Genomic DNA, 23,585 nt, shown 5'->3' on the forward strand with positions numbered 1-23,585 from the left:
AAAAAAAACTATGAACAAATTCCTATGCACACTGCACATATCTTATTTTGAAGTGAAAAACAAAATGGGGCAAAAACACCCGGCCGGCCGGATAAATGTCCTCGGTGGGCCATAGTCTGAGGATGCCTGCTCTAGGTTATGCCACAGTTAATCATTGGTTAATTACAGACCCACTGCTGCCAATCCCCCTCCACAATCCGAGTAGCTGTGCGTCCAAGCACCGACGTTTCGGGGAGCAGCCTGCTGCTCGCCCCACGGGCCACCAGGGGTCCCTAGCTGGTGACTGAGCTGGCTAATGACATACAGGTCACCCAAGAACTGGTTTCCTGTGCTTTTATAATTTTGTACTGTAAAGTTGTTTGAAAACAATATTACACCGACATAATTACAGACATAATTCTCTAAGCCCGTCTGCCTCCTCTGAGCAGGTTCAGGGTCGGGCATGAGAGGTGGGCACAGATCTGGAGTGAGTGCAGCTGAGCTGCTGCTGCCCACTGCCGCCACCAGCAAGGGCTGGGGAGCATTCGCTGGGCCCTTGCTTTTTATGAACCTTGCCCTCCCTCGGACAGAGTGATACCAGCCCCCGGGCCGTGGGGAATCGCAGGGAAGTTGTGAGAAGGTTCACTGTGCCGCCCAGTCCGTCAGACAACAGTAAGAGACCCCGCCCTGTCCTGCACCACCCTGGGAGCCCATCACTGCAGCCCATGTCCATCCATCACGAGGAGGTCGCCCTCCACTCTGCCAACCATGATGCCCCTCTCAGGGACCTGACAGCCCATCCAGAGTCAGTCTCGCCATCCCTGCCTCCAAGGAGCGTCCTGGCGGTGCCCCTTCCCAGATGGATTGGTTTGTCCTGTTCATGTGACACCATTGAAAACACCCTGGCTCGGGCCGGGTGCGCCTTCATCTTCACAGTAGCACTCATCTCTTCCACACTGTAGAGGTCTCTGCATGAGCTTCACCCGTGCGATGCGTTTACTCTCCCGACTGCTGCCCATGTGCACGGAGGGTGGGTCCGAGCACGATGAAACCCTGGACAACTCATCTTTCCTCCTGGCGGCACAGCGAGTGGCATGCCGGGCTGTCGCAGCAAGGTCAGCGGCTCGAACCCACCGTCCGCTCCGCAGAGTAAGCGAGGCGTCTACAGCTTGGAAACCCACAGGGGCAGTTTTACTCCACCGTCCTGTAAGGTCTCCAAGAGTCGGAATCGACCAGATGGCACGAGTGTGTTTTATTAACGGCGCGATTTAATGAAGTCTCCCTAAAAAACAAAGGACAGAAAAACATGCTCTCATCGATGCTTTCTCTGGACGTGACCTGAAAGATGAATAAAACCAAGCACAGCAATGGTACCAAGAAGTGCAGTCAATCACTCTGGTTTGTGCTATCCTTTGGTTGCCAGGAATGTGCTGTTATTTTTAAAAATTCCTTCTCGCCAGTGTCTCCGAGTTTCCCCCGAGGGCAGCCCACAACCTCGGCGAGCAGGCTGCCTGCACGGAATGTTCCTGACTGGACACGACTGGCCCTGCTCCTGAGGTGCACACGCGTGCACAGAAGTGTCTGTTAGCGACCCTGCCCTCCCGCTTGCCTCACAGGTGCTGGGGTCACGGCACCTTGGTCACAGAGCCCAGGAGGAGGAAGCTGTAAGCCGAGATAGCCCTGTGCCCTGCCTGCCGCCCTCCCCACCGAACGGGAGCGCCATGAACAACACCCCCTTGGACTTCACGAGGAGGCCGGATGCGTCTGCCCTTCAGCAAGGGCCCTGCGTCCCGTTGTCTTTGTGGAGAGATGGAGACCACGGCATGAACAGATCGTGGAATTCCCCCACACACTTTGTGAAGGCCCGCCGCACCCCCCACAGCTATGTGCACATTTCTTGTTGACACTGACCATCTTGTGTGTTCACAACCATCTGACCAGCGGGCACAGCTGTGTGTAAAAGAACTCCCAGCTGACACCCACCCCTCAGCTCCGGGGGAGAAAGACCTGGTGGTCAGCTCCCTTACCATGGTGGCCAGGAGCTCTGCTCTGTCCCATGGGGTCACCATGCTAAGGAGCCAACAACGACATGGCCAGCATGAAGGGGCGAGGACAGTGAGCTGAGTTGCCCCAGGGAAGTGCCTCCTGAGGGCCGAGAGCAGGGCCAGACCGTGGGGAGACACGTGCCTGAGGGCAGCTGGGACCATGTGGAGAGGAAGCTGGCCCTGGCCAGGAGGGGACAGACCCTGAATGGTGGCCCGAAGAGTGCCCATGACCAGAGGCCAGCCTCTCAGGGTCCCCCCACTGCCATCAGGCCCAGTGGACACGGTGGCCTGCCCCGAGACTTCCCACTGGGGAGTCAGCCACGCACCCTCCTGCGGACTGGCTGGTGGGTCTGAGCCAGCAACGTGTAGCTGATGTGTAGCTCGCTGGGCCACCAGGGCTCCTTTCCACTTGATCAGGCTCACCCTACAAAGAGTGGGGTGAGTAGAGGAGTGAGTCAGGGGACCAGCCAAGCCCGCACCCATCTGCACAGCGCGATACGCACAGCCGGGGCGGCTGTTTCCCCAGCAGGCCGGGCGAAGACCACCTGAGACAAAGGCACTGCTCACTCTTCCCTCAGCTTCTAGCACAGCCCAGATGCAGAAGGGAGCTTTAATCTTTCACAGCGCTTACTGGCCACACAGTCAGGCCTAACAAAGGACGGCATTGTCTCTGCTTCTCCAGCATTAAAAAGTAATGCTTTCTACGATCTTGTTTTATGGCAACAATAAACCAGGAGCGAAGGCGTGTTCCTGAACATGCAGTCTGCCAGGAAGGGCCCTCCCTCTCAGCTCCCAGGTCCCCGTGTGGGTCTGCACGCAGCAGGACTGCGGGGGCATCGGAGCCGATGGAGACCGCCATCCTGCCTGTGGACTGCACACCACCCTGTTGTGTGTCCAGTGAGGGGGGTGCCTCCTCTCCAGCACTGAACAGAACACATCACGCCCAGGGACGCGCCGTGCGGGGGCAGACCTTTCCCCAGACCACAGCACAGTGAGCAGCCCTTGACACCACCAGGGCTGCTGAAAGCCACCTGGGGGTGACACCGATCTGCAGGTAGGTGGCTTGCTAACCAGGCGCCTCTCTCAGTGCACCCGGTGGGGGACCAGTGCTGTGACCCGCTCTCCTGCGCCTGTCAGCCGGGCGGCTTCGTTCATAACCACCGTTCCTGCGCATTTCTGTGCCCGCAGAGCGCTAAATCGTCCATCGTGCGTGCCAGTGGACACCCGCAGATGGATGTGTGCATAACCGCGGGGCAGCAGAGAGGGGGCCACACTGCATGTGGAGGCCCTCGGACAGCCTCTGAAATACGGCCCACAAAGACGCAGCCACACTGAGTGGGGCTCATCAATCTGCAAGGCCCACTTTTATTGGTGAATGTTTTCTCAGGATGCAGGCAGAGGACGGATGGTTGGACGTGAGCACGTCAGAAGCAGGAATGGTCGCCAGGGAAGGCCCTGTGTGCAGAGCCATCACGCCACCTGCACCCCGAGCCCCGGGAAACATACTTCCTATTTCACTTTTATGGGCGCCGAAACTGCGCCCCATTTCAAGGGGACTGCATCAGGGTGGTGGAGATGTGCTGCTTCTGGGTGACTGGAATCACAGCTCACTTCTGCCAGAAGTGTCCTTCTGTTCTAGCATCTCCGCCTCCACGTTTCCCTCAGACAGTGATTTGACCCGCACGGCCATCGGACGTTCCAGGCCCAGCCTGCCCCAGGTCCTTCCCACACTGCTTCCATCGGTGTGAAGCCTGGAGCGCTCAGGAATACTTCGCAGTTGTCAGGAGGCACAAAGGACTCTCTTCCTTGGCGATTAGGTCCTGGTAGCGTTTCAGGAAAAGACCAAAAGAAATGGATTCAGACTCAGGGGATAATATTGCAGAACAAGAAACTGAGGTCCACGTCCTTGTGGTCAGAGCGAAGCACTGCCTGGTCCTGCGAGTCCACACCGTCCCTGTTAGGTCGGAACCCACGGTTGCGGCCACTGTGCCAGTCCATCTCTCTCTCTCTGGCCTTCTACTTCAGCAGGCCTGCTGCCACTCTGCAGAGACAGGTGTCTCCAGGGACCACATCCAACGGACCTCTGAGGGAGCCTGCCACCCTCGCTTCTAGAGAACACCCTTCCTCCGAGATAAATATGCTTTCCTGTTATAGCAGGCTGAAATCCATGCTTGTATATTCTTCAGTGTGTCCGCACGCTGTATGTCTTATATAAAATCCCCGCATCCTTGCTGCCTCTGCCCGGCACTGACGGCTCAGCGAGGTGTCCAAGGGGGCTTCTGTTGGTTTGCTTCTCCCCCCTCAAGACCGAACTCCTGCTACACTGCTACCGTGGCATGCGGTGTGGCCCCGGCTCCCTGCTGTGCGCGCAGCCTCCCCAGGCAGGTGCCCACCTCATGCCGTGACAGGCACGTCTGGATGGAGGAGCCCACGCTTGACGACAGAAGGCTGACTGGGGATGGCTGGCTGCCCGCTGCCGCCACTCTGTCACGGCTGGCCACCCCTACCCTTGTGACAGCCAAGTCCTTTCCCTGCAGGCCATGGAAGCTCAGATCCAGAACCTGGGACAGACGCCATCTCAGCTGCTCATCGAGCCGCACCCGCCCCGGAGCTCCGCCATGCACCTGGTGAGTCCCGGGCCTCGGCCCTGCCAGAGCTGTGGCTGGCTGCCAGCAAGCCCCTTGGCCCAGCCCAGTGTGGGGTTCAGAGAAGCAGCCCCTCACCCTGTGCAGGCTCACCTCCATGTTACCTCACTGTTCACTACAAAGCACACGGACCCACCCTGGGACCAGAGCGAGGTCACTGTTGTGGTTGTGGTTGTGTCGTTGTGTCCGTGAAGGCCCACAGGACAGGGCAGGCCTGCCCCACCTCTGTGTCTCTGTGGTGGAGTCCACCCCGACTCCCAGCAGCCCCACCAGACACGGAGGACCTGCCCTGGGGGCCTCCGAGGCTGTAAGCGTTACAGGAGCAGAAGCGTCCTCCTTCAGTGCAGCAGCCGCTGGGTTGGAACCACTGACCTTGCAGTTTGCCAACAAGGCTTATTAGTCACTGTGCCAGCGGGGCTCCTGCCCCGCCCTGCTCCGCCCTGCCCCAGGTTAGGCACTAGTAAGACTGCTTTGCCTGAAAGTGCGTCTTTGGCATGACAGCACAAGTTGACCTCGGTCAGGCTGTCCACACAGCCACCCACGCGTGGCCTCCATCCACAGGCCCTGCAGGCCAGCGTTGGCCGTCCAGGTCAGGCAGCCCTGTGGGGTTCTTCTCCCAGGCTGGTCTCCTGCCCTCCCAATACCAAGGCTAGTGAGAATCACTGCCCTGAAGGCCCGGTGGGCCAGAAGTCAGGCCCATAGAGGGCATGGCGCCCGCCGGCCTGGGGCAGTCTAGGAAGGACACCCGGGCCTGGACTGCAGACACGGAGCCGTCCGAAGGGGTCCCGCCGGCCTGTTGGCCATCGGTGCAAACCCACTCGCTGGCCGCAGGGAGCAAGGCCTGGCCATCTGTTCCGGAGGTGGCTGTGAGAGAGCGCTGTGGGGTTGCTGGGTGCGGGAGCGGTGGGCACCGTGCAGCACCAGGGTCTGTCTGCTGCATTCCGTCCGCGCAGCTCTGCCCGCGGGGCAGGGGCACGCACAGAAGGCAGCTACCGCGTGCACACGCACGCACTGCCCGCTGGGCTAGCGAGGCCTGAGGCCAGCCAAGGCCCCGGCCCCTGGGTCCGGCGGGGTCCAGCGGGGTCCGGCACTGTGTTAAGTTGGCCCGGCGGCAGCCCGTCTATAAGCCGCTCCACGCCCTGGTTTCCCGTCCCAGAGGGGCCCCTGCTTGTCTATAGATAGGTGTCTGTTTGTTAACGCGGCTGGTGGCCGGAGGGGACACCAGGTCTACGCTGCCCGCAGGGTGGCTCCAGTCAGACTGGTCCCCGTGCAGCAGGTGCCGCTTGGATCTGCACAGAGGGGCGGGGCACGTGGACGTGAGCGCGTGGGCGGGGCCTGGGCAGGGCGGGTCTCCTTGCATCCCAGGAGCGTGCCCCGCTCACGTCCTGCGCAGAGACCCGCGGCGGCGGCGTGTCTGTCCTCCGCGCAGCAGGCGCTCACTAACCGCTCTCCTTTGTCTCTGCTCCTCCCTCCTCTCTATTCAACAGTGTTTCCTTCCGCAGAGCCCACTCATGTTCAAGGACCAGATGCAGCAGGACGTGATCATGGTGCTCAAGTTCCCGTCCAACTCCCCGGTCACCCACGTGGCCGCCAACACGCTGCCCCACCTCACCACGCCCGCCGTGGTCACCGTCACCTGCAGCAGGCTCTTCGCTGTCAACCGCTGGCACAACACTGTGGGTACGTGCGGGCGCCAGGTGCTCCCCACCCTCACCGCCCACAAAGGTGGGCGCGCTGCCTGCCACGCCATCCGCGAGCCCGCCCCACGCCGACCCCATCGGTGCTGGCAGAGCGACCCTACAGGGCCGGGTAGAACTGCTCACCGGGTTGCTGGTGGCCGCTGAAACCCGAGCCGGGGTGCCCCGCGCAGCGCGGGTCCCCACCCGCTCCTCCAAGGCGCCTCAGCGAGGGCCACACTCCTCGCGCCTCCGACTGCCCCAACCAGCCTCCTCGGCATGGGGCTAAACACCCCACGGGTTTGAGGAGGCCCCTCGGGCACCCACCCGGCCCTGCTTCCCGGAGAAGGCTCTGCGCAGGTGCCCCACACGTCGGGCTGCCCTGCGGGTGCACCCACCCATCAGTCGCCATCAGGACTCCCATAGCACCTGGCCCCAGCGGGCCGGGGCCCTGCCTGAGCTACTGCCGGGCCGCCACGCCCCACGCCCACGAGGGGTGTGCAGCCTGGCAGACCCGTGCAGTCCACAGCGTCAGCGCTACAGGGTCCGGCAGGGTACTGCCGCCTGTCGCTGACCCAGGGACGTCCCTCGGGAAGCAGCACCCTGAGCCCAAGCTGACACTCTGGGGAGCTCTGTCTTCGTCCTGCTTTGTCGTGCGGGCAACTCACTGTGGCCACGGAGCCACAGGGCCGCGGGGACACAGCAGCCCTGGTCCCTGCACGGCGCCTCGTGACCCCCTGCTCCTCTGACTGCGGCCATCTCGATGCTGCTGGAGGAGCACGGCGCTCCTCCGTGCCACAGGGTAGCCGATGGCACCCAGACATGCGGTCCGGGCCTCTCGAGGTGTGAGGGCAGATGGGCGAGGACCCCAGGGAGATGCTTCTGGGACAGCGGCCACCACCCGAGGGGCCTCCGCCTCGTCCCCAAGGAAAGAGCTCCTTCCTCAGAGCTCCTTCCTCAGAGCACCTTCCAGGCCACCCTGCTCTCACCGGTGTGGCACTCGGCCTTCTCCCTGGCCCCTGCAGTTATCCCATGTCCTTCAAGAAACTCTCAGTACGACCCCGGGTTTGTCCCTGGGAGCAGTCGCCACACCCTTCGGAGCTGCCGGCCATGAGCAGAGCGGCCTTAGGTCGCCTCTCAGGGCTACTGTACAGGGCCTCTGCTGGAGGCTCCCTGCGGAGACCCGGCCAGTGTGGCCCTGAGAGCGCTTGTCTGCAGCCTCCCCCCATCACAGTGGCATCTTGACGCGTGCTTTCTTTGGCATGCACACATGCTGGTGGGACCTGGACCCCAGTGGCAGTACTTTGTGCCTAACCAGGTGCGTGGAAGCCGGCTCCCTGCTCGTCACTCTGCTCACAGTCCGCCCCTTGGCCTCTGTTTTGCCGCCTTTGCCCCGCCCCCCGTGTGGCCCCTGCTCAGGCGGACCTGGGAACCAGAGCTCCGTGTCAGTGCCTCCGCCGATGTGCCCTGTGCGGCCGTGCCTCCCGCGGAGCTCACAGCATGTGTCTGTCCTTCACAGGCCTCAGGGGTGCTCCAGGATACTCCTTGGACCAAGCCCACCATCTCCCCATCGAAATGGACCCGCTGATCGGTACGTTCACCGCAAAAGGCCCCTGTACTGCGTCCTGTCCTCCGGGCCCATGGGTGATTATTCCTCACTAGGGGCTGAACCCTTCCACATGTCACGAGACTGGGGTGCGGCCGGCTCACAGCACCACCGGCCCGGCTGCTCTGATGTCTCGGTGTTTCAGAGCCCGTTCGCCTTGGCTCTGAACGAGGGGAAGAGGTGGACACTGACCACGCTGCAATCTCTAAAACACAAGGTCCCGTGAAACCCTTAAAGATAGGGAAGTTGACCCATCCATGGCCTCTGGGGAACGAATGCTTACAAACGTGTTCTGGAACTGGCCATCCCTTGGGCTTCAAACAGAGACTTAGAGGTTCCCTGAGACGCACGTCCTCTCACCTGTGAGTTGGGGTCAGCAGGCCTTCAGCTCTTTCCCATCTGCATCCCCGCCCGAGTCCCTGTGCTGCCCGGCACAGAGCTGGGCCGAGAGGGTCCCTGCGACCGTAGTCTCGAGATGTTGAGTGTTCCCCGGACACACTCCACTTGGAGGCATTACTTAATTTGCAGACCCGTCTAGTGTCCACCCAGGGCTCCCCTGCGGTCAGAGGGTGTCTTAGCGCTGCGGCCTTGAGGGTCCCTCCGGCTCTGTGAGACCCCTCAGCCTGTCCTTTGGGGATGTGCACTTGGGGACCTCGGCCAGCACCCCCAGAGTGACGGGTCGTCTTGAGAGACTCGGGCTGTTCTTTTCTTGGTCCTTCCTGCACCCTCTTCACGGTGCGCCTTCTCTCATCGTCATGTCCCAGCCTGGACGTGGCTGGAGCAGGGTCAGACGAGGCCCTCCTGTCTGTGGGCCGTAGGTTGAAGTCTCCATGTAGCATTCAGCCCTGGGTTCCTCTAAAGGTGGGGAGCGGAGCACAGGGCGGGCTAGCTCTGTGAGGCTTCATTCAGATGCAGCCCCAGGGGTCCCTTCTCCACATCCCCCTCCCCTCCCTGTCCCCTGCCAGCCCCTTCTGGAAGCCTTCCATTTGTTGACAGGTCAGGTCTCTAAAGCTGATGGCCTGGAGCTCCCTGTGGGGCCGTTCCCCCACCGGGCTCCTCCTGGCGTCTCCTAGGATGGCCAGTGCCCTCAGACAGTGACAGATCGGGTCACTGTAAGGAATGTTCCTTCAGGCCACGTCTGCCCCTCCCCGTCAGGAGCCAGCCAGGGAGCATCTGCAGAAGCCAACATGGCCACAGACGCGGGCGATGAGGTGTCTGCCCCCTGCCCATTTTCCGGGCACAAGGAAGAGAGTGCCTCCCTGTGGTTCACAAACAGCCCCTAGCACAAGGCAGACAGCAGACTCCGGGAGCAAAAGTGTATCACCCAAGGGGAGCGTGTCCAGTCTGTCCGACTCACAGCTGCCCCGACAGCACAGGGCAGCAGGCCCGGCCTGACCCTGACCCGGTGGCAGCCTCTGTGTGGCAGCTGCTGCTGGTTTTGAGGGAGCCCATGAGCAGATGCAGGTGTGCACTGAGTCCCGTCCACCCCGAGAGCTGCCTTCCAGCGCTGTCGCCGGCAACGTTCCTGCTCTTCTTGAGGTGGTCAGGGTGGGTCCCTCCGCAGAGGACAGGCCCAGCCTTCCTCCTACTCTGCTCTCAGTGTGGAAGCTGCCCCGAATCCTGCCCACTGCAGGTGACCCTGTCCCCGGGCGTTTGGAATAGCAGTGGTTCAGCGTCCAGCATGACAGCATCGTGCCGCCCACCACAGGAAGGCAGACAGACGGGAGCAGGGCATGTGAACATCTTAGTAACCATTAAGCCTTGAGCACCCCTTCCTGCATGAACATGGCCTCCATGCACCCTTCTTCTACGGGGTGCTCGGCGGGCGCCCCCTGACCCCTTTCCTGCTCGCTTGCAGCCAATAACTCGGGCATGAACAAGCGTCAGATCACCGACCTGGTGGACCAGAGCATCCAGATCAACGCACACTGCTTTGTGGTGACGGCCGACAACCGCTACGTCCTCATCTGTGGCTTCTGGGACAAGAGCTTCCGCGTGTACTCCACGGAGACAGGTGAGCCCTCAGGCTCTCAGTCTGGCCCTACTCAGCTCACCGCCCAAGCCTCGGGCCTGTGTCCACCCAGTGAGCGAGGCCATGGGTGGCTGTCCCCGGGCTCACCGGGCCAGGGGCCCTGCAGGCCTCCTCCAGACCCAGACCCACTCAGAGGCACCCACCCTGCCACGAAGGAGAACGTCCGTCATTGCATCTGTCTGTCTGCCGGACATCCTGGGCCGGCATCTGTCCTTCGGTGACGTGCTGGGTTCTCAATGGGAGTCTGTGAACAGGGCAGGCCCCTGGCCCATGGAGGCCACCCACTGTGCGCCACGGACTCGTCATTCCTCAGTAGACTTGGACCTTCCCTCCACCCCGCGCTGCTGGTCCTCCTCCCCGCCTGCCCCACCCCATGGTCGCTGCCCGGAAATGGGGACTCCTTGGATCTCTCCCCAAGGCCACGAGGGAAAGCCCTTGTGGCTAGATCCATGCGTGTGGATCTCGGGGTTCTTTCTCACAAATCCATACAGCGTCACATCCGCACCCCTTACAGAAAGCCCCAGGTTCTCACACATGGATCTCGGGGCTCTGTCTCACAGCCAACTGCGGGACATTGCGCTGATCCCCACTCTGACACCACCTGCCGCATCTGTTTCAGGAAAACTGACCCAGATTGTCTTCGGCCACTGGGACGTGGTCACGTGCCTGGCCCGGTCTGAGTCGTACATCGGTGGGGACTGCTACATCGTGTCCGGCTCCCGAGATGCCACCCTGCTGCTCTGGTACTGGAGCGGGCGCCACCACATCATCGGGGACAACCCCAACAGCAGTGAGTGCACCCCACACGCGGCGGGCGGCCAGCTCACAGCGCCCCTGCACACACAGCAGGGTGAACAGCTCGGCCCTGCGCCGGCCTCACGGTCCATCGTGGCAGCCACTGTGTCCCTCCGTCCATCCCTCCCGCCGAGGGCCTTCCTTTGAGCCACAGTCCTCCATCAACCCCTCACCACGCCGTCCTTTTCCACATGCTCAGGGTCCTGTGCTTCCTCCAGCTCAGTTCCTCATTCCCCCCGCAGTCCCCGGCACTGTCCCTGCTGCTCGTCAGGGCCACCATACTGACTGCAGTGGACGGGGGTGGTGTCCTGTTAGGGGGGAGTCACTTCTGACTCACAGTGGCCTCATGCCCAGCAGAGTGAAGCACTGCCCAGCCTGCCTGTGCCATTGCTTCAGCCATAGTGTCCACCCGCCTCGTCGCCGGCCTTCCTCTTTGTTGGCTGCCCCTCCGTCCTGCTCCAGGGCCGGCCTCTCCTGACAGCATGTGCAGAGCCCAGTCCCTCTTCCGACAGGTCCCCACCATAGCCTGGCTCCGCTCGGAGCCCGACCGGCAGGCGTGCACCAGAAGCGGAAGGGCTTCCCCAGAACAGTGGCGCAGAGCACGTGGTGTATTGGGCAGCCGGCAGCCCTGGAGGCTGGCGGGCTGGGAGCAGGCCTGCTTTGGTGGGTGTCAGTCAGCGCGAAGCTAGCATCGTGTCAATGCAAGTCCTCGAGATTGAGGGACCAGATAAGACCCTCAATAAGATAAGAGTTCCGCTGATACCCCATTTGCCAGGGTCCGGGGTCTGCAGCCATGTGAACCCTGACCAGCACGGGGACAGGAAGGGAGCGCAGGCTGGTGGGCAGTGGGCCTTCCGTCTGTGAAGGGTCCAGCAGAGCCTCTTGCTGCACACACGGGTCCACAGGGGGCAGAGTGCTGTGGATTAAGTGTCTGGCCCACGGTCGTGGACAGAGACGCAGCCCTGAGTGGAGGACAGGCGTCCGTGTGTCTGACAGCCCATCCATCCACACTGAGCTCCCGAAGCGACCAGGGACCAGGGACGGAGCCCACCTCATGACCAGTGTGTCGGCAGGCCTCCTCCGGAAAGGACTGTGCCAGCCTCCCCGCTTCTTCTCTGTTCAATCACGTCACTTCCAGGAAACACCTCCCTTCCTAGCGGGGCTCTGGGGCATGTGCTTAGAAACATCTCCCCACCCCCACCCCCAGCGGTGGCTGTATTTCTCCCAAGCGTGGGAGTTGTGTTCCACCCGCCAACAAGAAGGGAGCCCAACGTTTAGAGCTTGTAAACTTCGTCACCACCTGCGTTGTGTTACCTGCAAGCAGGTGTGTCAGTCTCCTAAGATAGACCGTGTGTGCACGTGTGGCATCTGCTCAGCAGGTGTGTGCTCAAGCTCAGAAAGAACAAGGCCACCCCTCAGAGATCCGAGCGCAATGCCACTGACACGTGTTCTTCAGAACTGCCCCGTGTCGTAGGGCTTCTCAAAAGCTGCCTGTGGGGGTTGAAGTGTCGGGAGGTGATAGTCTGGGTTCCTGGTCTCCGGCACCCCTGACCTGGTCTCAGATGGGCCCTGGCCTTCATTCCGCGGAGCCTGGTGGTGCAGCGAGCGAGGCGTTGGGCTGAGGAAAGGGAGACAATGGAAGCCCCCCACCAGCTCCATCCCAGACAGAGCGTGGAGGCTGTGTGCTTGGGGGTCTCACGCCCACCTCAGGGGCTCTGGACCCCACTCGGTGGCAGTGGATGTGGGCTCTTTGCTCTTGGGTGGACGCTGGTATCACAGCTTAAGGGCAACAAGGGGATGGGCAGCGTGGTCCTTTCCTCGGGTCCATGCTCTGTAGTGACCGGTTGTCCACCACCGGGAAATACTGGTTGCCCTTCCTCATTGTCACGATAGCGATGGTAGGAGCTTTGGTCCGCAGAGGACACTGGTCAGGGACCCAGCACCTTCGTGCCCCGATGTGCTGCCAGAGCTGGAGCCGGGTCACCAGGGGCAGGGACAGTGCTTTTTTCAGCCACCACCGTCCACACTCATTAGGAAACTAATTTGGAGGTGATGAAAACTAATTTGCACGCTGTAATTGGAAGCGGCCCCCTGTGCGGGGGGGGATGCCGGAGCCAGCAGCTGGTGGCGGGCCTGCCGTCGGGTATATGCGCCTTGCTGATCCTCAGGGCCTCCTTGCCTCCCGTCCAGGTCCCCCTCTGCCCTGGAAAGGGTCAGCGCTGCTTGTGCAGAGCCCGACCGTCAGCACGTCACTGATCTTGGGACTTGATGTGTCGCCCGTCCTGCTGGAGCCCCTGTGGGGTATTCACAGACACCCCTCGCCAGGATTCTCAGCCCAGCCCCCTCTCAGATGGCGCTAGCCCCAGTGCTTCCGGCCAGGCGCCTGCCGCCGCCCGCACTTCACTCCTTTTCTAGGGAACCTGCACAGGCTCAGAGGGCATGCGTGCATGCATACATGTGGTTCTACTGAGAGCAGAGCGGAGAGGGGGCCTCTGTTAGCGAGGGCCAGCCTGCCACAGGCCCACTGCGCGTGCACACACCCCAGCACTGCTCCCTGTGTGCCACCCACACATCTGCCGGCCAGGGACCAGGGCCTGGGCTGACCACTGTGCTTTGGCCAAGCCTGGAACATGTCACATCTGCTAGAGCTGCCTCACCTCTCAGGAAAGGCCCCCTGGTACAGTTAGGGGCTGGGGAGTAGCAGGTGGAGCACCTGCCGTAGGAGGGGACCCCACGCCATCGACTTTGGCAGCAAGCTCATAGCTGCATGTCCTCTGTGGGAGACCTTAGTGGCCGTGGGATGCCGCTCTGCTAACAGTGACTGAGAGTCCACCTCGGGCCAGTCTTCCTCCAGCAAGGCAGGCAGGGCCCTTGGTGGCCGGAGGCATGGGACCTGGGTGGGGCTCTGAGATGGTGAGTCAGCAGTGATGGACCTCCACCACTGGACGGGCTCCAGTTTCTGGAACTTTCCACAGAGAGGCCATCCCTGTGGAGAGTGAGCGCGGCCACTCTCCTCCCTGGTGATTTGGTGAAAGGCCACACCACTGGCAGGCGGCCTCTGGGCCACCTCCACAAGGAAGAGCCTGCTTCACATCTGTGTGAGGAACCTGCTGCCCGGCCAGCCCGGATGCACAAGTGCTCCTCACCCTCCCGGCCCCCTCACTCCTGACGCGCAGCTCCAAAGACCAGTGTCCTGTGAAAATGGAGATTCACCACATCTTGACACCACTGCCCAGTGACACCCCCTCCCCCCGCCCCATCGTCACAGATGACGTCCTCCGGCGCCTAGTCCAGCTCCCATCACTGCCAGGTGGCCAGCGGTGTCCTTAGATGGCCACACAGTGGCAGCGCCTGTCATTGGCAGATCAGTCACTCTGTCTGCCTGCTTCATCGCCCCCTCTCTGTCCATGACGTCATCCATGATGGCTGGGCGGCAGCGGTCTATAACTGCCCCTCCAAGGGACCCATCAGCTCAGCCATTGTTGCTCTCACAGCAGGCACAGGCCAGCCCCTGCCTGAGGAAGGTGGGAGGTCCCCACGTGGCCCGTGTGGGTCCTCACTGCTGGGGGAACGTGCCCTGTCACAGCGAGGAGGCTGTGTGTGCCGAGCTGAAGCAGGGGAGCGGAGACCACGCCTGTGCGCCCCGAGCCTTGTGCTCGCTTCCCTCGCCCCTTCCTCCTTCAGCAGAGTCTTTGGAGGGCGGAGAGGGCGCAGCTGTGGTCCTCCGGGATGGGACCCACCTCACCTGCACCTCCCTCAGCCGCGGACCTCTGCCCAGAGCCACATCCATCACGCAGTGTCACGTTGGCAGGCAGAGCAGTCCCCGGGCCTGAGTGACTGCTGGGGCGTGTGGCACCATCACAATGAAGTGCAGGGCGTGTGCACCCCCTATGCCGTGTCCCCAGTCACCCTGTGCGGGCCCCGACTCAGGGCAGACCGTCGGCTGAGTGCCAGACTACGGCCCTTGTCGTCATGCCCCCCGTTTGCTCGGAAGGTCTGGGGAGACAGTGACATGGGGCCTTGTGGACCCCTCAGTCCGACATCGGCTTTGGGAAAAATCTTTCCAACATGGAGAGCATTCATGCTTACCGTGTACAGACAGACCCACCCCAGAGGCACTTGTGGGACCCTGCAGGACAGGGTGGAAGTGGCCTTGTGGTCCCTCACTGGGTCGAGTCCACGCTGACTGGAGACAAGACGGAGTGGAGCGTGGATTTCTGAGACTTCAGCTCTTTACGGGAGCAGACGGCCCACCTTTCTCCCACCTTTCTCCCACGGAGCTGCTGGTGGCTTTAAACTGTTGACCTTGTGGGTCAGCCCAGCATGGAACCATGATGCTACCAGGACTCCCTGCTGGAAGCATCCTGTTCTCGTGATTTTTTCCCCCATGAATGGTAGTTTTTGTTGTTGTTTTTTTAATTAGAGGAGCTTCCAAATGGTAATGGGAAAGTAATATTTTCACCCAACAGTATCATCTAGGAGGCCATATCCCTGGCCCCAGGGAGAGCGGCCCCACTAGGAGAGCAACCACTGCAGAGGGAAGGCGCTCGAGAACTCCGGGAGAGCTGCTGTCCTCTGGAAGGAGATGAGGCACCGTCCGCACCAACGGTCCTTTCCCAGGGGAGACTGAGGCGGATGGGAGCGGGCCTAGGAAAGAGGCTATTGCCAGCCGGGTGGAACTGGCACCATCGGACTCTGCTATAATTGCTTCCACAGTGAGGGCATGGGAGAACACTGGCACCATGAGGTGAGTCTGCCATCAGCAGTGTGGGGAAGAAGAGCCGTGTGGAACCGTGGGCGTTCTGAAGGAACCCAAAACCCGAGGACACTGCTGGGTGAAGCTTCCGTGGCACGTTTTTCCTGCTAGGCAAGCGTGGATGACTTAGTGCACCCGGTGACGTCCCCTGGGAAGGTTCTTTCTGGACACAGTGCTTTTTGTTAAACGCAGTTTCGCTGGAACCTCGTTTTTAGTGATGGCCGATTTCAGAGAACAGTGGTACAGCTGTGAAATTTTGTTTCCTGCTCTGGAAAAATGCCGCAGAAACTGCTGTGATGTTGAACACAGCCTACAAGGACAGCACTATGGGAAATACTCAAGTGTACAAGCGGTGTTCTCATTTCAAAAAAGGTGAAATGTCCACTGATGACAAACCTCGTTCTGGATGTCCATCAACTTCCCAAACAGACAAAAATGTTGACTCATGCATTTGGAGTTTGTTCCACCAGGCCAGACGGTTCATCAAGCTTTCTACGTAGAGGTTCTAGAAAGATGGTGTGTGAACAAAAAGGCCTGATTTGTGGCAGATGGGGGACTGGTTTTGCCACCACCATAATGCACCTGCTCACGCAGCCATCTCAGTGCACCAGTTTTTGACAACAGCATCCCTCTCTTGCCCCCCTCACCTTACTCACCTGACTTCACTCAGTGGGGCTTCTTTTTGTTTCCACGAATGCAGAGCGACATGAAAGGACAGCGATTTGATGATGTAGAAGAGGTGAAGAAAAGAAGAGGGAGGTGCTGTGAGCCATCCAAACAGATGAGTTTGAAAGATGTTTCCAAGACTGGACTCGCAGATTTGACAAATGTATTAAGTGCAATGGAGAGCACTTAGAAGGGAATAGGTAGTTTTGTAAAAAAATTTAAATACATAGTTTTGAAAAACAAAATTCCAGTGTTTTCCGGGTACCTCTTGTAAAAGACATGCCACAAACATGGTCCAGAGTTAATTGTCAATCGAGTTCTGTGACCTGGCCTTCCTTCCAGTGACCCGCCCCCTTCCACAGCTCACTCTAAGTCCAGTGCTTTGAGCCCACTGGGAATGTGGCCGTGGGAAGGTGACGCTGGCTGCTCCCGTAAAGAGCTACCGTCTCGGACATAAACCCACAGGGGCACTTCTCCGCTGTCCTGTGAGTAGAAGTCGTAGGGCATGAGTCAGAATCGACTCGATGGGAAGGGGTCTGCTTTGGCTCTGTGGGGGGCTCAGCCCATGGCTTGTATGAACGCAGGCACGTTGAATAAGGTGGGAAAAGCCTTGGACTCCGGGCTGTGAAGGAAGCTGCCCAGCAGAGCCTGCCTTTTAGGAACGGCGCCCTGCGGGCCTGCGGGTTAGGGAGTGTGCTCCACCTCTCAAACCCACCAGCTGCTCCGCGGAAGGACGAGGAGACTGCCTGTCCCATGAAGCTCCCGGCTCAGAAGCCCTGGGGGGTGGCGAGGAGTCTGAATGGACAGGAGGACGGTGGGCTCGCTCAGAGAGTCAGAACTGACCCACGGCGTGGGCAGCGTTAGCAATGTCTCCACAATCTCCTCCCTGCCAGCGAGCCTCTGACAGGGCAGAGCACACCTGCCCCTGCGGGCTCCTGAGACTGCCGTCTTTGTGGGGGCAGCCAGCCTCCGCCTCCTCCCTCAGAGTGTCCTGGTGGTTTTGAACTGTTGACCTCGAAGTTTGCATAACTCACTGCACCACCAGGGCTCCAGCTGCCAGGGATAACGCGCAGCCTGTGTCCAGCAGCAGGTAGTGCCCATCACCACTGTCCTCATCTCTGGCCCGCCCGGTCATCGCAGCAGGTGCAGGCCAGCCTTGCTCTGCTGTGCTGGGCAGACACTGTGTTTCACACACAGAGCAAATCTACGGACACCGTGTTCCCAGCAGCCCTTGCTCACCGTGTGCCTGTGTCCTGTGCCGGTCATTCTCGCCGTCTTTCAGACTCCCCCATCATGCGGTTGTCCACTCTGTAGGCCAGTGCCCATGTCCCTGTCCTGTGTGCTTGGGACTCGTTGCGTGCCAGGTGACCGGTCGGCCTTTCGCCTGTGGTCTGAGGCCCACTCTCGGAGCTCCAAGCCCTCCTCGAGCCGGGGAGCGCTCGTGGGCACCCAGCTCCCTGGCGCGCATAGCAGTGCACGTGCGGCTGCAGCTTCCATGCGGGCATCGCGGTGGCGATGGCTCTGGTTGGTGGTGACTCTCGGCTGCTGTCTCTTGTAGGTGACTACCCCGCGCCCAGAGCCGTCCTCACAGGCCATGACCACGAGGTCGTCTGCGTGTCCGTCTGTGCAGAGCTGGGGCTCGTCGTCAGCGGTGCTAAAGGTCAGAGCCTTTCCTCGTCCAGATCGTTGGCAAACAGGCCAGGTCTCCAGCCGCCCGAGCCCGGGGGGAGGAAGAGGCGGCCAGCTGCATGTGGAAGGCACAGAATTCCCTGTTCTCATGGGCTCCGGGCTTTCCCCTGGAAGAGCCATCTGCAAACCTTAAACCAGAAGCATCCCCCAAGGTTTCTCTTGTAAAAAGACTGCCCAGGGCACGGTGCCCTCTCAGCACTGTCTGGACAGGGTCAAATTAGCAGCAGCTCCTCTGGTGGCCCGGGCAGCTCAGGCTAGTGAGGAAGACCACCTTGGACAGGGAGGTGAGCAGGGCCACTCAGCGCAGAGGGCGGTGGGAGGCGCAGGATGCCATGCGTGCTTCTGCGTGTCCTCAGGAGAACAGCGGCACTCACCCGCTCCAGGCGTGCGCTGCAGCTTTCTCTCAGAGCCTCAGCCCGGGCCATCGCCCAGCTTCCTCGCAGCCGTCTCACTTTACCACGATGCCACTGCAGGGGAAGACGCCCCATGTGACGCAGGCTGCGACCCCGGTGCGTTAGATCGCAGGGAATTGGACTGTGTCCTGTGGGCACAGCCCTTAGTGTAGCCGTGGACGAGAGGACCAGCATGCAGTCAGGCTGTGCCGTGGGCGCCCAGCAGGCTGCCCAGCGGCTCCCTCTCAGACCAGCCTGGGCTGGGACCAGGTGGAGACGGGGTCTGCTGCTGAGGTTGAGTCCCCGGGGAGATCAGGGACCCTGGGTCTCCACCCTGGCAGGGGGCCCTGGGGCACAGCAGCTGAGCACTCGGCTGCCTCCAGAAGCTTGGCCATTGGAACTCATAGCAGCATATTCTACGGTGTTGTCATTTCACATAGGTGGTGTGTGTGTGCATGCGTGTATGTGTGGCTTTATATGTATGTGTGGATGTGTCAGTGTGCACACGTGTGAGTGTGCTTGAATGTGTGCATATGTATATATAGTGTTTGTGTGTATGTGTTACTTGTACATACAGGTTTGTATGTTTTTATATATCTGTGCATATGGGTGTATGTGAGTGCATGCATGTTAGCATGTGTGTTTATGTGTACGTGCGTGTGCAGGTATGTGTGTATATGTCTGAATATATGTTATGTGTGTTCATGTGCAGGCATGTTTATACATGTCTATGAATATATGTTTATGTGTATGTGCAGGTATCTGTATATATGTGTGCGTGTGTATGTATGTGTGTGTGCATGTATGTTTATATGTGTATGAGTATGTATGTGTGCATGTGTGTGTGCATGTGCAGGATGTATGTACATGTGTATGGGTGTGTACATGTGTCTGTGTGTGCGCATGTGCAGTCTGGGTATACTAAAACAAATCCATAGACACTTGTGTGTAAGAAAGAGCTTTATATCACAGCAATTGTAAATTGAGAAAACATCCCAGTCCAGATCAAGTCCTTAAGTCCGATATTAGCCTATATGTCCGATACTAGTCCATAAATTCCTCTTCAGACTCACCCAACCCATGCAGTGACACCAAGTACAGGAAGATTACAGGCCAGTGGGTGCTAACTCTTGTGGATCCAATGGCAGTGGAAGCATCTCAGCGCCGGCGTGGGTCTCCATGTGGCTTCTCCAGTTCCCAGAGCTCTGGCTCCATCAGCATAGCTCCATGTTACTTATCAGCAGGAATGTGTAGCAGAGAGTCTGTGTGTCCCGCCTCCAGGGAGGAAGACAGGAGTTCCCAGAATCCTCAGGAGGAGGCCACGCCCACACAGAGGCCGCATTGGCTGTGACCTGATTGACAGGGTAGACTCCACCCCTTCCCTCAAGTTGGCAGGAGATTATGTAACTGCCACAGTACGTATGTGTTTGTGTGTGTCAGGTGCAGGTATGTGTGTACATGTGTATGGGTGTGTACATGTGTCTGTGTGTGCATGCGCACGTGTGTATCACGGGCACCCCGTGTGCAGCATTGAAGTTGCCGACACTACTCTTCCCCTCGCCGCCATCCTGCGATGTGTCTGAGCAGGCGCTTGCGTAGGGTGTGTGGGGCTGTGGCTCTCACACCTCTGCCTCGGTACTGTCCCCCTGCAGAAGGCCCCTGCCTTGTCCACACCATCACGGGGGACCTGCTCAGGGCCCTGGACGGGCCAGCAAGCTGCTTGTTCCCGCGCCTGATCTCCGTGTCCAGCGAAGGCCACTGCATCATCTACTACGAGCGAGGCCGCTTCAGCAACTTCAGCATCAACGGGAAGCTCCTGGCTCAGATGGAGATCAATGACTCCACTCGGGTGAGTCCACACCGGGCCTCCTGGGGAAAGCGGCTGTGGGCAGCAGGCAGCTCGATGGAAGCTGTCGTGGCCTCAGGAAGGTTGCCGGTCAGCAGAGGTTCCATCGTGGCCTTCCCTGTGACTGGACACCCCCACCCCCAGTGTGGAGCCGGACCCCCACGACGTGGAGAGTCGCTTAGATGACCCAGAATCCTTTGTCCGGCGGAGCCCAAGGCAGATCCCACTGGGGCTTACTGTGCTCTGCCCCCAGGGACGGGGCGGCTGGACCCCAGTTCCTGAGAACCGCCTGCAGTTAGCCACAAGTCCCACTGCCCAGACTCCACACTCAATCCCACAGCGTCTGGTCTCAGCGGCCGAGCACGCAGTCAGGAGCCTTGTGCCTGTAGCGCTTTCTGAAGCCACAGCAGCGTGGTGGGGGCTGCGTGGGAGAAGTCTGGTCAGAGCTTGTAGGAGGAGCCACTCACTCTCCAAGGCAGCTGTCACCCTGGCCAGCGAGGAAAGCTCTGTCCCCAAGACTACCCTCCTGTCCCCGCTGCCCCCAGAGCCACCGTCTTGTTCTCGCTGTCCCGAAGGCCATCCTCCTGCACCTTCTGTTCCCAAGGCCACCCTCCTGTCCCCCCAATCTCTAAGGCCATCCTCTTGTCCCCTTTCCCCAAGGCCATCCTCCTGAGCAGCGATGGACAGAACCTGGTGACGGGCGGGGATAACGGTGTGGTGGAGGTCTGGCAGGCCTGCGACTTCAAACAGCTGTACATCTACCCAGGCTGTGACGCTGGCATCCGAGCCATGGACCTGTCCCATGACCAGAGGTGAGCTGGGCCACCCAGAGCCCAGAGGGGTGAGCAAGGAGGGAGGGACCCGTGGAAGGAACTGCCAGGTCCCTCCGTGCCCGGGAGCCCGCCTGCCCACGGTTTGTCCTGGTGGCCCTGCAGGTTGAGCTGCTCAGGCCAGCCGTTCTCACACCAGCAGCTCCACGGGGAGCTCTGGCCAGCTGCTCCTGTGCAGTGAGGTCCTGGGGGGTCGTGAGCACCTGTGTGCCAGAGGCCAAGGAAGCTCGTTAGCAGGGTGCTCTCTTCTCGTGCCCCCAGGGTCCCTGGGGGGCGGAGGGTGAAGACACCCGCAGGCAGCTTTCACAGAAAGCCCCTTCCTGGGTGGTCAGACTCAGCCGAGGCCCTCAGCCAACAGCCGTGGCAGCGCACCGGGCAAGGGCAGTCTGGTCTGAGCGGAGCTGCACTCGAGACTGGCTTGGTCTTTGCCGGGAGCCAGGTGGCCAGTGCCGGGGGCTGCTCACCACCGGTCAGCGTTGGCGTCTAGCAGCGGCTTGAGAGAACAGGACGAGGTGGGGGGGAGTCCCCACGAAGACAGGGCACCCTGTCCTGCCAGGCCGCTGTGTGTTAGAGCCGGCTGGTGGCAGCGGTGGGTCTGAGCAGGGCCCAGGCCACAGTGTGTCTGAGTTCTGGGGTCCTGCTGTGGCTGTCCCCCAAAAGCCAGACCACCATCTGTCAGCAGAGGGCCCAGGGCCTGCGAGAAGGTCCCCCACCTCAGAGCCCCTCCGCCCCCACCCAGAAGGGCGGGGTGTTTCTCTGCTATAATGGTGCAGACAGCAGGGCCGAAGGATAGCGTGGGTGGGGGTGGGTGGGGGGTCGCTGCTGACAGGGGGACTGGGCACAGCCCTCAGAGCATGAGACCGCAGGGGCACTCGGACAGCCAGAGACTAGGCTGGGGCAGTGCCCAGGGGGATACCATATCCAAGCCTTGGAGGGAGGGGTCGTGCCCAGGGTACAGGAGGCAGGAGTGGGCCCGGGTGGGGGAGGGTGGCCATGGCCCACAGGCCCAGGGGGGTGGGCGCTGACATTAAGTCTCTGCTGCGCAGGACGCTGATCACAGGCATGGCCTCGGGCAGCATCGTGGCCTTCAACATCGACTTCAACCGGTGGCACTATGAGCATCAGAACAGGTACTGACAGGGCCAGGGACGCCGAGGCCACGGCTCCTCCGTCACCTGCCCAGCACCCACCACACCACCCTGCAGCAGCCTCCCCTCCCAGCCCCCCGCGGGGACCACCACCAGCTGCCCCAGCCAGCTTCTCTCCTGTGACCGAGTAGGGGTGCCGCGGCCATTTCTCGTGACCCCGCTCTCCGGAGAAGGGAGGGGCCCCCCTGAGCTTGAGCCGCCTCCTCTCCGAGGAGAAGAAACCAGAACACCGTTTGATACTTTGTACATCGGACGCGTCTGCTTTAAGGGATACTTTTGTAACAGTCAAACCTGTACAAAGAACAGTTTCTAATTTTGTTGTGGACCCCAGCCTGCATGCTCTTCCACCGCGTCCCCGGGGAGGTGCCCCCCGCCCACCAAGACCAGCTCGTCGGCGGGTTCAAGTGCGAGCTTCCAGCATCTCACGGATTGTGGGTGTCTGCACTCCCGTGAAGCCTGCCCCTCCCAGAGCCCTTGACTCACGAGGCGTTTGGATACGAAGCCATTACTGGACACCTGGCCCTACTGACCAGGAGGCGCATCCTGCCGCCGCCCACCACGACCTGGAGACAGAGCCCGAGGGGCTGGGGGCACTGCCCGGGACCACCGGGAGCCACGGGACCTGCCTGAGGCCCTGCCCGGGGAGCTACCTGATGGGCAGCGTTGCCCGGGACTCTCCTTTGTTCCGGGCTTGTTTGTCATCGGTTTCCTTAAGAACAAGGTGTGCTTGGCTGGATGAGCCAGGCCTCGCTGGGTCCTGCGGGACAGTCGGCTGAGGCTGGGCCCCGGCCAGAGGCGGCGGGTCCCCGTGGCATCAGCCTCAGCCCTCCATGGCATGTTCCGGGCAGGCATGTGCAGACGGTCGTGCTCCGAGGCACGTTCCAGGAATGTGATGTTCTCGAAACTCACCACTCACCTTTGGGCGTGGGGAGGAACAGGCCGGCACCGCGGGCACTGCTCCTGGGGGCAGTCTTGGCGCAACACCCCTCCCTCCATTGCTCGTGTGTCCGGGGGACTCTGACCCCCGGGAACCACAGGAGACCCAGGCCCCTGCCACCCAGAGTCCACAGGAGGACCCTGCCCACCGGGCACTGGCAGGCAGGTCACCTGACCCTGAGAGCCTGGTGGCTTGTTTGGACAGATCAGCCCCTCACGCTATCGTAACCATGTTTTATCTCAAAGATGTAACATAACGCCAGACGTGTGTGAGTTGAAAATCAAAAAAGAAAAAAAAAACGAAAAATAAAATATGCAAAGCATTCACAGCCGGCCTCTGGTCTCCCTGGCCGCATCACCGTCACCGCCGATGGCTTCAGGGACATCCCCCCCCCGCATCCAGAAACATCAGGTGCAGCCCTGATCAGGCCATCCAGGATGGGGAGCCACAGGGACCAGGGCAGAGCACCCCCTAGTCACCCTGCTGAGCCCTGCCTTGGTGCTCCACCATTTTAGAAGGAAGGGATTCCACTGGGTGGGGGTG

At 60.7% G+C, this 23,585-nt stretch overlaps 1 protein-coding gene across 1 annotated transcript in view; it reads left to right on the forward strand.

The window, feature by feature from the left end:
- NBEA (neurobeachin) overlaps window positions 1-23,370 on the forward strand; it is a 465,975-nt gene extending 442,605 nt beyond the window's left edge. The window contains exons 49-57 of the mRNA XM_045294000.1: window positions 4,562-4,651; window positions 6,157-6,349; window positions 7,865-7,936; window positions 9,810-9,965; window positions 10,603-10,773; window positions 17,759-17,860; window positions 19,934-20,130; window positions 20,788-20,939; window positions 22,004-23,370. Coding sequence (XP_045149935.1) covers window positions 4,562-4,651; window positions 6,157-6,349; window positions 7,865-7,936; window positions 9,810-9,965; window positions 10,603-10,773; window positions 17,759-17,860; window positions 19,934-20,130; window positions 20,788-20,939; window positions 22,004-22,094 — 1,224 coding nt within the window. The 3' untranslated portion in view covers window positions 22,095-23,370. The remainder of the gene's footprint in view (window positions 1-4,561; window positions 4,652-6,156; window positions 6,350-7,864; window positions 7,937-9,809; window positions 9,966-10,602; window positions 10,774-17,758; window positions 17,861-19,933; window positions 20,131-20,787; window positions 20,940-22,003) is intronic.
- Window positions 23,371-23,585: the final 215 nt, after the last annotated feature.

This window comes from Echinops telfairi, unplaced genomic scaffold (genome assembly GCF_000313985.2).
Source record: "Echinops telfairi isolate 266 unplaced genomic scaffold, ASM31398v2 ScPeMD7_2565;HRSCAF=3150, whole genome shotgun sequence".
In the NCBI taxonomy this organism is placed as follows: Eukaryota; Metazoa; Chordata; class Mammalia; order Afrosoricida; family Tenrecidae; genus Echinops; species Echinops telfairi.